At 33.7% G+C, this 13,824-nt stretch overlaps 1 protein-coding gene across 1 annotated transcript; it reads left to right on the top strand.

Annotated features, from left to right (window-relative positions):
• The first annotated feature begins 171 nt into the window (after nt 1-171).
• Nucleotides 172-10,173, top strand: LOC109037110 (solute carrier family 35 member E1 homolog). The gene is made up of 6 exons (XM_019051612.2): nt 172-605; nt 1,359-1,429; nt 1,856-1,993; nt 2,744-2,869; nt 3,224-3,466; nt 4,105-10,173. The coding sequence occupies exons 1-6, from the start codon at nt 281-283 to the stop codon at nt 4,279-4,281; spliced, it is 1,080 nt and encodes a 359-aa protein (XP_018907157.1). The 5' UTR covers nt 172-280; the 3' UTR covers nt 4,282-10,173.
• Nucleotides 10,174-13,824: the final 3,651 nt, after the last annotated feature.

Genomic DNA, 13,824 nt, shown 5'->3' with positions numbered 1-13,824 from the left:
ATGTTAATTTCATTTTGTTGTAAAAAAATTAATGAATGAAGTTTTATTACTCGAGATTTAAAATTTTGAAAGACTTTATAATTGAATTTGTCAACTTAAATCAACTTATTATTTTATCGCCTTAAAATCATAAGAATGACGTGCATCCGACAACTGTGTGAGAAAGTTGAGGTTATCTAAGCAGTGGGATTTTGACAACTACTCTCATGGATTGAAGTATTCGGTTTTGACAGAAGTTCTCAGTCTCAGCTCATACTGGTTCTGAATTTCAGATGCCAGCATGGCTGATAGGGTTGTATCGCGAGAAGTGTTAACAGTTTTTTTCTTGTGTCTATTGTGGTATTTTGTAAGCTCAAGCAACAATGTTGTCGGCAAGATGTTACTCAATGAATTCCCATATCCGATGACGATGACCATGGTCCAACTGCTGTCCATAACAGCTTATTCTGGACCATTTTTCAATATGTGGGGTGTTAGAAAGTTTGTAGATATTAGCTGGAAGTATTACTTAAAATTAATCGTACCCCTAGCCCTAGGAAAATTCATTGCATCTGTGTTCACACACGTTAGCATCCTCAAAGTTCCTGTATCGTATGCACATACGGGTGAGTAAGAAGAAGTCGGTTTTGCTTTATATTCAAGTCAATTTGTCCTCTAGATCCTCTATTTGCTGATGACAGCTACACAACATAATTGATCATATTGTACATTATTAGAAGAACATATTGCACTATGTATAATTCATGACAATTACTTATCAGCACGTCTCCAGTGTTGTTGTATGTAGAGGCATTAGTTTATTTAAAGCCTACTTGGTGTTTTTTTAAATCTCTATTGGCTGCCATTGTATGTTAGAATCCAATTAATCTGTCGTAACTCACTGTCTACAGTTGTCCTCTTTACAAATTCGCCATAGGGATGAAGGAAGATCCAAGCCTTCTCCCAAATCCAATCAACTTTTCCCATTAAAATTCATGATGGCTTCTCTCAAGAGACCAAGAAAAAGAGAAAAAAACTTGGGAGGTACCGAAAAAATCGGACTCATCGGAGTTGCTGAAATGTCGTAATTAGCATGGGGCTTCCCTTGTTTTGTTTCTTTTTCTTGAGGAATTGCCTGTTTTTCCTGATTTTGCAAATTTCACAAGACCGGCACATGATCAGGTCGATTGCCTGGCAGGGAAGTCTTTGCACCCCTGGTTTGCCATCACAACAACATGCATTGTTTAGAAGGGTAGCTAAAATATTGTCTATGATAAAATGTGCTTTTAATTTAATAGCCAGTTTTTACTCAACCCAGACACCAATGATTATCTTTGTCACCGACTCTTCATAAAAGATTTTCTTCTATTTTTTTCCAGTAAAAGCCACAATGCCCCTCTTCTCCGTCATTTTGTCAAGAGTCATTCTTGGAGAAAAACAGACTTTACCAGTAAGTATCTCTTGCAGTACCTAAATGAGGAGTAGAGGATGGGAATATATGTATATAGAAAAGCTGGAAGAAATAAAATTAGACTCCCTACAAAAATTTCTTTTGTATTGGTACACCATCCAATGTATTAATGTTAGTGGCGGAAGCCACAAAGGCGAAATACTGAGATTAGAACAGTGAGTTTGAGTAAGCAAAGGTTTACTACTTCAAATTGAAGCATACAATTTCACTGTAAATTGTATCTATTTCAAAAGTCTCAGAGGTACTTAATCTATTTGTTTTTTACAATTTTTACAGTATTATTTGGAATACAGTATTATTTTGTTTTTCGAACCATATGAATTTTAATTACTTATCTGTGGAAGTATTAAGTATATTTTTTTTTATAATCTCTGGCTTTACAATTGTTTTATTTATTTTTCATAGGTTTATCTATCCTTGGTACCAATCATAACAGGTGTCGCAATTGCTACTGCCACTGAGCTCTCCTTTGATTTGATGGGGCTTGTGTGTGCATTGGCTGCCACCCTTCAGCATACTCTTCAAAATATCTATTCCAAAAAGGTAAGAAAATGCTTCATGAAATATTTAATTTTTTTAAAATCTTGAGTGAAGTGGAAAACGGCTCAGTTTCATCATGTATCAAACTTTTTTTGAGTACCGTTTACACCCGCAGATAACCCACACCCAAGATTTTGAGAGGTAAAAAAAAAAAAATTCCCATGTTACCCATACGCGCCCACAATGGTCTGTTTCGCTCGCATCGTCAAACAGCGCCTGATAGGTATGCAATGTCCGTGAGTTTCGCAGATAACCCGCACCTTGATTTTCGAGCATAAAAATCGAGCATAAAAAGGAAAAGGTGCGGGTTATCTGCAGACACATGCGATTTTAATTATGCGGACAATATAAGTAAAATTGACACTAGAGAATATTTGTCCCCAAGATAATATGAACCACAGGGCACAAATATTAATCAATTAATAATTAATCAAAATAAATGCTTATCTAAATCATACAGAAAAAAATATAAGTACTTAGTGACAAGTAGAACTGAAGAAATGATTGAAATTGAACGTATTATTTGTAATAAATGAAAAGAAAGAAAATAAAAATACTAATAAGGGAAACTTAGGCAAAAGTAGTCTAATGTGGACAGAAGTGTATAGGCAGCTTTATAATATGTGAAGACAAAAAACTTTCTGCACCTCTGAAAACAGTGGTCCTTCAGTTATATCATTTTATCTTTCTAATTTTAGAGCTTTTACATTTTTCTCTTCTTTAAATATTTTGTACCTGTTCTTTGTTTTATAGGTCTTACATGACACAGGTGTCCATCATCTCAGGTTATTACACATATTAGGAAGACTCGCTCTTATTCTTTTCACGCCTGTTTGGTTTTATTTTGACTTCAGAGAAGTTTTCCGAAACTCGATCTTGGTATGTACCTGTGTTGCACTTTCTTTCTTGATTTTTTTTCTGGTATATTTTAATCTTTTGTGCTTTGCAACGGCTATTGAATATTAAAATATTAAACCATTTTTTGAAAATATCCATTAACCCCCTTTTGAGTTTTTTTTTGTCATGTCTAAAAAACCTTTAGGTTTTCTTACTGATACATGAGTGTTGCAACAAATCCAAACTACTCCATTTGCCAGATTGATCAAATACTTAGGCCGCTTCAATGATAAGAAAAAGCTGTTTACTTTTTGGAAGACAAAAATTCTTCTTTCCGTAAAATTTTATTGATTTTTATTCTTTTTAAGTGAATGACTGTACTTTTTTTGTTAAAAGGTAACTGGAGAAGGTTATCACATCATCATGTTACTCTTTGCTGATGGTGTACTAAGCTGGCTCCAGAACATTTTGGCATTCAGCGTAATGTCAATGGTCACATCACTAACTTACGCAGTTGCTAGTGCTTCCAAACGAATTTTTATTATAGCCATGTCACTGCTCATTCTTGGTAACCCTGTCACGGGCACCAATATTTTCGGCATGGCTCTTGCAATATTAGGGGTTCTTCTTTACAATAAGGTAAGCATACTTCATTTTATGTTTTTTTTTTCAAACTTTTGAGTGATTTCTTTAACCTTTAAGAATTTTATCTCTAACCTTTTTTTGATAACGGAATAATAAAGCAACAAAGCTTTGACGAAGTATTTTCGGGATTTCTTCTCTTCAAGGGTCTTAATCAGCAGGCCATGGTACCCTGTAGCTAAATAGAAGAGCAGTTGCACCTGGAGCTGTCAAGAGGGGGTTACCTAAAAGACAAAATGGAAAGGCTAGGACAAAAATAAAGCGGAGAAGGAAAAAAGGAAGAGGAGGAAGGGGAAGAAAATAATTTGTCCTAAATATCATGTGCTGTTTGGAAGAAATATTGTAGAAATAAGTGTAGGAGATAAGTATGAGTACTTCTGATGTTTTAAAGTATTTAACATTGAGGGTAAGGAACAGGATTTGAGACTGTTAAAATAATAACACAAGCCTAACCCAGCACCAATATTGTTTCCTTCTCTTGTTTGTTTTTCACTTAAATTGAGTGAACCTTGCCTTTTTTTAGGGGAAAAAAGGAAAATTTGAGGTAACCAAACTCATAAGCAATGCTCTACATTCCATGTTAATATCTCAAAACTTGTATTACTCCGAATTATCACACTTGTTTTTTCCCTCAGGCCAAGTATGACGCACGGGAAGCAGAAAAGAAACGGACAATTCTACCTTTCTCTTCAACAAACCACAATCATATAGATTATCAAAACCAGTTCTATGATCGGTTTGTTGTGAACAAGCCATTAATCAATGGAGCGTTTAACAACAACACTAATAAATTGATCGCGCAGTTTGTATGACAACTTCTCCCGTCCGCTCTATTCTCATGTTAAAGGGACCCTGCACCATGAAAATGACTGCAGTCAAGTTTCTGTGGTTCCCTGTAATTATATTGCTTATGAGGCAAAGTCTGGAGTGTTTTGAAAGTCATGATCTCCATGTAAGTTGTTGGTTTTTAACATATTGTTAGTTTGGTTTTCAAGACTGATTGCTACTGATTACTGATTGTTTTAAACGAGTGGATAAGTGTATGTTTTTTCTCTCCAATTCTAGCATTGACCAGGCGTAAAATTTTCAGCTTGTCATTGGGAAGAACGTTAATACCTTAATGAGGAAGAGTTCGAAAAACTTAAAAAATCAACTCCTGGGACTCTCTTAAAGAAATGAATGGAGACTTAGTGCCACCCGTGCTCTCACCTGGAATGAAAAATAAATATCTATACTGAAATTCTCAAAATATTGGACATTTTTCAGGAAGTAACTACATAGTTGTGCATCTTGCCACTGTCCATGTTTTTGAGGATCTCCATAGAAGGATATCTCGATTAAGACCATAGGAGTGCTAACTATCATTATCCACTAATTTATTGAAATGAGCCTCAAGAATAGGTTTTTAAAGTTTTGTACTTCGATTTTTCTAATTTTTTCTACGTTTAAAAAAAAAAAAAAAACAAAACCATCTACCATCTATAATGAATGACAAAATTTTGGGCACAGCCTATCGCTGGAATTGGTGAAAGTTCTCAGCCAATCAGAAGAGACCTCTTCTTGGTCATGAAAATAACATGAGCTTTGCAACTCATTATTGAAATTATGGCTCTAGTTTTTTCCCCCTTTCTGTTGGTATTTCAGAGAATGTTCTAAGTTAAACACGAGACACATTTCCTGCATAGTCTCATTTTATTCAAACAAGTGTCAGTACCTTCGAGCTATACAAATTTTGAGTACATCTTTCTCTCTCAATGTTACTCACTTGCAGGTTTTTAACAATTGTTTTATCGCCCTGCTATTACTCTCAATATAAAACAAAATTTTTAATAGTCATTGAAAACACTACGGAGAAGTTTAAAATATGGTTGACACTATGTCATAGTTGGACTGTGAAAAAATTTAGTTTATTCCGTCTTTTTTAACCGAACTTACATCGGCCACCATGATTCTATGAGTAGAACTGAGAGTCTTTGAAAGCATCGCAACATCAACGCATTCAAATCTCATATTCCTTCATCATGTATGTTGTGCTCTAAAGTCTTATCAGTTGCTGTACTGTTCTTTTCTCCTGTACGAAGGTAGGACAGTAATATAGTATAAAGCGAGTTAGAATGGTTTTGCAGGGAAATTTCACACACAAAAAAAATGCTTATATTTTGTTGCTTTCCTCTTACAGCACAATAAAACTTCCTTTTTAATTAAAACCTCTTGAACGCTACTTAAAAATTTGAAGAACTCACAATCGCCCATTTCACGGTCAAGTTTCGGTAAAATTTAATTTTTGGCTGCTCTCAGAGCTGAGGTATGAAATTTCGTCCTTCTTAGGTATAAATGTTTCCTGGTAAAAGTTTAGAGGGACTGTAAGAGTTTTTTGAATGTAGATGCTGGAAATGGTCTAATTTCAGAATATCGATTATATTTTTAGGTCCATGTAAATGAAACTTGTGATCAGTGACGTAACATTTTCAAGCATGAACCAATGTTGTGGCAACAACAACAAAACATTTCCCATGAAAAGTTTTTGCTTCAAGTTTGGATTTCAGGAGTAGGGGATGGGGGGCTCTACCGCTTCTTGACACTCACATTTATTATGTTTGCATTCGAATTTTTAGTTCTTTTTTCTAAAAAAAAAAGAAAAAGGGAAATGAAAACTTTCATTGGTAAAATGTTTAGTAGATATGAGTTAATACAATGCAAGCGTGAGGAATAAAAAATAAAATTAGATTTTTCAAATTAGATATCTTTCTGTGTTTCTATGAAACTCCTTTATTGGTCACATGGTGCTATTCCATAACCGCAGTAAATGTCATTGTTTGAACAGACTTAATGAATATATAGTTATTATGCCTTATGATCCTGCTTATTATATCAAAATCGAATGGATGATTTTGAATAGGGGAAAAAAATATGTGTGAATAACACTGAAAACTAGCGCATGAAAATTGGTAAATTTGCTCCATCTGAAACCTAAAATGTTTTCTTCTAAACACCATTATAGGCCTTTCCAAGGTAGAAAAATTCTTCATATCATGCCTATATTTTGCCGTCTGAACGTCATTCTGAAAATTTAATAAATCAATGTCCACCACAGTTTTGGCAGTCAACATTTTATCAGAGAAAAAATTAGATAGTATACTATAAAGGTATGACCTTTTTCCCTCGGATGGCAGTAGGTATTTTATCTAGCTTTTTCTAGGCTTATTGATGGATCATTTTCTGTTGCATGTAACTGTTCATTCATGCACAATTTGTATAGAGAAATTTAGTTGTTAGTGTTTTCTCATGTAACAGCAGATGCAATATCGAGGGTTAAGGAATAACACCACCTAACTGACAATTTTGGTGAAAATGTGACAGCAACTTTGCTGCATTCTACTGTATGAAAGACGCAAGCTGACGTTTTAGTTTTATAGACGCTCTATTGTACAAAAAAAATCGCAAATCTAACCTGAAAATTACAAAAATGGAGAAGTTTCTTCTTCATACTGTAAATCGTTAGTTTGCAGATAGGTGGTATCATCCCTTAGCCAATGATATCTAGACTAGGATATTAAACATTTTTCACTAGATCAAGAGTATGAAGGTATTGCAAGTTTGTATCATCTCAAGAGTCTTAAATAAGTTTTTAGAAATCATGTTAGTGAGATGTTGAAGTTTTTGATCAGAAGATGTGAAAGGAAAACCTTGTTTTTGTTTTTGTTTATATACGTTGACCGAGGGTAGATCAAAGATATTGCATGAACGATAAAATGACTCATCTCCGAGTTGAGGCTGTGATTCATGTTTATGTGGTATCGAAGCTGATAAAAAAAGTTTTGTGATAGCTAATTGATTGCCACATTGTTCTAGCAACAATACTAGTTTAATAGTCGACATTCATTGTTCAAACTTGTTATTAATTGTAAATAAGTATGTATTTTTAAGGTTTTCTAATGAATAGTTCAATGCCTCCGACAAAGAGGCTCTAATCATCAGTTTTCTGACCCTTTTTGATGCTTATTTTTTGTTATAAAAGTATACGTTATGTGATTCGTTTCTTTTTTTTCTGTGACTGATTAACAAAAGGATGTCATAGCATCGCTGCCTTTGATATTTTTGGGACAGATTTTACAAATGCTCAGAATTCAAACAAACAAATGGAGTGCAAGGATAAACTCATGTTTCTTTGGCTGAAAGTGCTTGTAAGAAGTTATGAGAAGCTATTTTGTAATATAACTGTATACTTTGCTGAAAGCAAAGCACTGTCGTCTAAGCAAAAGCTCTGCGTAAGAGAAAAGATTGTGATTTTTTTTTTTATTTAGTCATAGTGACGATCTTATCATCATATGACCATATTGTCATGTATTCATAAACTCTGAGGGGCATGTGTTCTTTATCCTATGCCTAACTTGAGTTGTTTTATTTGCTATCATTTTAGTGTAACCATCAGCTCCTCGCTCCTGTTCTGATCACTGAAAATTTTATACGAGGAATGAAAGAATGGCCTTTTTCCTATTAGACTAGTTAATAAATAATAAATGACTAAACGTTAGAGAAAAAAAATCTTTGCTCAGGCGTTATTAAGTAAATCCTGAAAATGAAGCTCTCATCAGTTGCATTTTCTACTTTGTCCCAAAAATATTTTGTTGCACATAACAAGATTCTTTTATCTCATCTAGGAGCAAGTATTTTATTGACACATCGTTTCCTATAATTGGGTTTTGTAAATAATAGTATTGGACCTTTCATAATTCGAATGATCTATTACATCATTACTGTAAGTCATCATACTCATGAAATCAAAAGCAGCTGTAACTAATGTTTTGGCTAAAATAATTAAGAAAATCAATTGCACTCTTCGAGTGACAGAAATAGTATTATGAATCGCACCATTAATTTTTCAACTGTTATAAGTGCTGACATTTTTAAGAATGGATCTTAAATGAACCAGGTAGAAAGAGAATCAAAGAAAATAGGTCCGTTGTGGTAGTCGCAGAATCAAGTTTTGATGGATTAAGCACACAGATCAGCAAAAGTCATTGTGATCTGTCCGAAGCTAAATTTCTACATCTAATATTAATGGAGATATTGCCCATGGAAAAACCCATGGTGTATGACATAATCCACCACAGTGGTGCGTACAGTGATTTCTTCCACCTTGGTTTTATCCGTGTTTTACGTCCAGCAACCAGTGCAAATTTGTATAAACTGATTGACAAAATTAAAGTGAAAGAAACCAGGGTATGCACTACCGCGGTGAATGATGTCATGTGCCGTGTTTTTGATTAGCAATATCTCCATTAATACTGGACGTTGAAACTTGACGCTAGAACAGATCTTATCATTTTTTGCTAGTCTACCAGTGTAAATCATCCAAATACAATTCTGCGCAACTGACCCATTTTATCAAAATCAATCATTACTCAATTCTCAATTGACCTCCAAAAGAACATACACTTCTATAAATACAAAGATTGACTGTAAATATTTACTCTACAATTATTATGTTTTATTTTATTTTGTATTTTTTTTATTTGAGTGTAGCCTTTTTCAATTAAAAAATTACTGGTTCAATTCGATGTATGGTAAGGTGCTGTTTTTATTGTTTTATGGCTTTTTAAAAAGAAAGCCAGTCAGTGTGTGCGTGTGTGTACAAAAGTGAGTATGGTTTAAACTGAACTTGTCGCTAAAAATGCTTATCCAATGAATGTATTTAGTCAATACATATCAGGCTCTAAAAAAAGTGGTGATACAGTATTGAATGAAGACAAGAGATTTTTTATCCAAATTCTTTTAGCAATATTGAAATTCTCTTATCTTCATTTTTGACCTCCAAATTCAGCTTTGTTACCATACTCAAAACTTTTTTGACACACTTTATTTATTACAAAGCCTCTTAAAGCTACGAAGATATTTTCAGAGGACCTGAATAATTGTTTCCTTGAGATATTCGTTAAAATGACTTGTCTGTAAAAATGGGTCAGTTGCGCCAGTCACAGAATCATACATTGAATAGGCTTAAAGAGCAGGGGAAAATATTAATACCTCTTCAAACACAAATTTTCTATATGCAATGTAACTGAAGATATCCCTCATCAAAAAATACGGTGTATGATATCATTCGCTGCAAAAGTGGTTTCTTCCACCGTGGTTTCATCAATCAGTGATACGCACTTTTGCTCCGGTTGTTCGACGTAAAACACCGATGACAAAAAGGTGGAAGAAACCATGGTATACACTGCCGCAGTTGATGATGTCATACATCATGCTTTTAATAAGTCATGTCTCCGTCAGTATTAGGTTTAGAAACTTAGCATTTGAACAGATCCCATCATTTTTGCTCATCTATTAGCTTAAACCATCAAAATATGATTCTGTGACTGCGGCACAACTGATCCATTGAATAATAAAATCAACCACTACGGACACTACCATTGTTAATTGGAGCAAATCATATGAGTATAAATAGTTCCAATGTTTGATTACCCAAACTCATTTCTAAAAAAAATTTTGCCCTTTTTATTTTTCGTTTTATTTAAAACTTATATATTTTCTTTGTTATTTGAAATTATACTTATTTAGTTGTCTATTTGATGATCTTGTATAAAAATATCAGGAAGTAGAGGAAACTTTGCAAATTATACTTCCTTGAGTTATTTGCAGAAATCTTTAATTTGCTCTCATTTTTCAGAGTAAATATAATTTTATGAAACAGCGCAAAATATGTTGTTATTTCTCTCAATAAGCCCATACTTTGAAACAGTTTGTCTCATTCGCTGAAACCAAGGCTCTTGATCAAGTGTGTTGGTTTTTTTCATCGGTGTGGCTTGTATTACGATGAATCAATTGATCCGCCATTTGAACCTATGAGGAAGGTTCGCTTTTAACACCTTAAGAATCGATTCTTTACCATAGATTCAAATGAGAAAATACGGGTAGACAATCATTCACGTTTTGCTGTTGGTTTTTCTCTATGATTTTTAAAAAATTCAACACAATTTGATATCATTTATTTATTTAACTATTTATTTTAAGATCCTCCTATCGGAGCCAATAGAAAATGATAACGTTTGTGAAATAAATGTTGATTACTGGGAATGGAGATAGTGAAACATAATCTGGTACTGCATCTCCGCAATTATTTCTTAGCTGATATTCTCTGGAAATGATATTGATCTTTTGGAAAAGTTGAAGAGGTAGAATAAGTGTCCTGGGTGTTCTCCTATTTTAGCAACCTGAAAGAAGTAGGCAGAAATTAAAATGAAATGGATATGCTACTTATTGAAATCTTAGATTTATTCAAAACTTTTTTTATTGTAGATCACATTTTCAATCATTCACATTATCAAATAAATTTTTTAATTGCAGGAAGAGAAAATTGTCTTTCGTGATGTTTTAAAATGAAATAACTTGCCTCAAAAACTGCCCAACTCTACTGCAATGATTCAATTTTTCTTTGCCTAATCATTTTACATTTTAATTAAACGTTCCACAATTTCATAATTTAGTCTAAAAACAGTCATAACGGTCAAAAAAACTCGTTTTTTATACTATTCCAGGCTTTAATTTTGTGTTTGGATAATTGGAAACACAACAGCAAAACCTATCTTTGGGGGGACGGATGCACGAAAGAATAGAAATCAGACAAACAGAATATAATACTTGCAATTTGTGACTGATTGAAGTGTGTGACCACCTTTGAGAGCTTTAGTTAGTTTTTAAACAGAAACAATGCTCCTACTTTTCCTATTCACTGCAACCGGAAAAACTCAGTTCCTTTTTTCCGCAAATAATCGGCCGCTTTTCAAATACTTTAGCTCTTTAGAAAGCTGAGGAAATTCAGCAGCAACTGATTTCTCTGATTTGCTTTGAATTGATTTCTTCACGAGGTACAAAAGAAGAACATTAACTTAATAGTGAATTTAGTCTCTTTAGAGGCAGGAGGCTGTAAGTTTTTGAGTAAAAGTTTTTTGAGCCTCAAGAATATCTAAAAAAAATTAAGAGGAGGATCCTAAGACTCATGCTAAATGCTCAATGCTTAACTCTTTAAATACTCACAGTTCATTTTTTAGATTGCAAGTGTTTCCTCTAAGCCAATGTTGCGAGGTTTCCAAGACCGTTTCCCTAAAAACTCCGTTCCTATACTGCGCTTTTCATTATTTTCAGAGTCTGAGCTGGTCTGCAATTTTAAATTAAGAGCGTGTATGATCCGAAGAATGTGGTTTGCTGAAAAATAGAAAAAATTGTACTTGTTAGAGAGGAAAGAGGTACACAGAAAGTAAGATGAGAAGATGAGGAGTGGCTGGAAAAAATTTAAATAATTATTAGCACCATAAAAGGAACATAAGATGATTGAATCTATGACCCATAGTCATTTTTGAGACAGAGGCCTCGTGGTCAGGACCCTGAAAAATATAAAAACAATCACATTAGTCATCCAGATATTTATCAATGGTTTAAAGTTTCATAGTGCCCAATCCTTAATCAACATCTGAAGGTACTTAAGTAATTTTGCAAGCATTATATTCGGATGTATTAGCTTTCAAATAACTGCTTGCAGTAATCCAAAATGTTGGTACATTTGGACAAAGATAATCAGTTTAATCATTTTATCAGTGTAATTGATATACTTTCGTTTAGTTATTTGCCTCCTAACTATAATTTACTAAAGATTAGATTTTATATTCTAACTTTAATTTGACAAATTAATATAATCACATAATTTGACTTTGGTAATCTTTCATTTTTACCTAGGTGGATACATAATTTCAGTTTAGGTGTGTCAGAAGCTTTGGTAGGAAAATAAATATGTTACCTACGAGAAAAAAGAGAGGAAGAAGAATAAGAAACCTCTGCATAAAAGGCAGAAATACTTTTTTAAATGTCATTCTTGAACGCAGTTTATGTGGCAGTTCTAGATTGGATAATTAAATGGCTTTGATGGCAATAAACTTCAGAACACCTCCTCTCTAAATAATACACAGGTAAAAATTCTCTATTCCTCGTTTCGAAGCCTTGAAAGTTTGAGAAAAAACAGCGCTTTGGACTTAAATTCAAGTATTATCTATCAAAAAAAAATAGTGAAAATGGATAAAAATTGTAGAACGTAAGATTTAAGAGGAATGAAGAAATCTCCAACTCTAGTGAAACATTAGTACATGCTTCCGCATCTGAGTAATGAAAACTCCTGGGTTGATGAAACAAATTCAAATTATTTGAAGCTTATTTATTTATCCTTGCAAAACTGTCTTTTTTCTTAGATGATTTTTTTTTTAATTTCAAATTTGCAGTTGATAGTGAACTGAAAGAGGCGTATGCTCAAAGGCCTACAAACATTTTGAAAATCCTCATAAAAAGAAATTTGAGGGACCTAGACACAGCTTGGAAGTCAAAAATACACGTTTAGTAAAAATCGAATAATGTTCAGCGCACAAACCTCGACTCCCGAGATCACTTATCATACTAAGGACTTTTTGGGCATATTATTTCCTTTTATAAACGCAAGGAGACTTAATGCAGTGAGTTTCTGTCACTTTCAGGCCTCTATGTCGCATATTTTAATGATGTAATTTGAGACTGTTAGGAGTGCCTCATCTTACAATCACAAGCTACCTACTGGTTCTTAAGACTCACTTCAGAGGGGAGGGGGGAGTGTAAAAGGGTGGAAGATCAAAGAGTTATCAACCCTACCACAACCATATTCTTTAACATCCCTCTGAGGCCAAGAAGCATGACTGATGTCTTAGCGATCCTTATTAAGGTCTCGGAAGAAAATTTTATATTCATTATTTATACTCGTTTGCCAAGGTAGAAAAAGGAGGCAAATGCTTTGAAAAAAGGAGTTTGTGTAGTCTACATAGACCATGGCTTAAGCAGCAAGGATAAGACAAACATCACGTTTAAATGGAAAAAAGGTGTTTCCAGTTTACATGAGTTCATTTTATGAGACACAATGAAGCATATGAATTTCGACCTCTACTTTCATCAACCAAAAATTATTTCTTGACTTTGAATCGTTGAGGAAAGTATATACAGGATTCGTTGAGCTCAAAAATTCTCTTAACGTAATTTTCCAAAAACATTTGTTGGCTCTTATCAGCTTAACTCGGCTCAAATAGCAGAGGTAAAAATGTATCTCCCCTCTGTTGTGAACAAAACTGTGCAAAGATAAAACTCATGATAAAACTGTTCCAGTATTGAAATTAAATCATGTTCTTCCGTAACGTTTTTAAACGGTGATGTTGTTTGACAGTACAAATAAATTAACCATGGGCTGTAAAAGCTGAAAGTTTCTCCAGGTTATGGCTACTGCTATCTGAAAATAAATGAAATTCCTAGACAGTTTCCACTACTCTCCAACTATTAGCCTTGTG

Source organism: Bemisia tabaci, chromosome 4, assembly GCF_918797505.1.
Source record: "Bemisia tabaci chromosome 4, PGI_BMITA_v3".
Taxonomy (NCBI): Eukaryota; Metazoa; Arthropoda; class Insecta; order Hemiptera; family Aleyrodidae; genus Bemisia; species Bemisia tabaci.
Note: the sequence above shows the minus strand (reverse complement) of the source record. Positions and strands in the feature narration are given on the sequence as shown.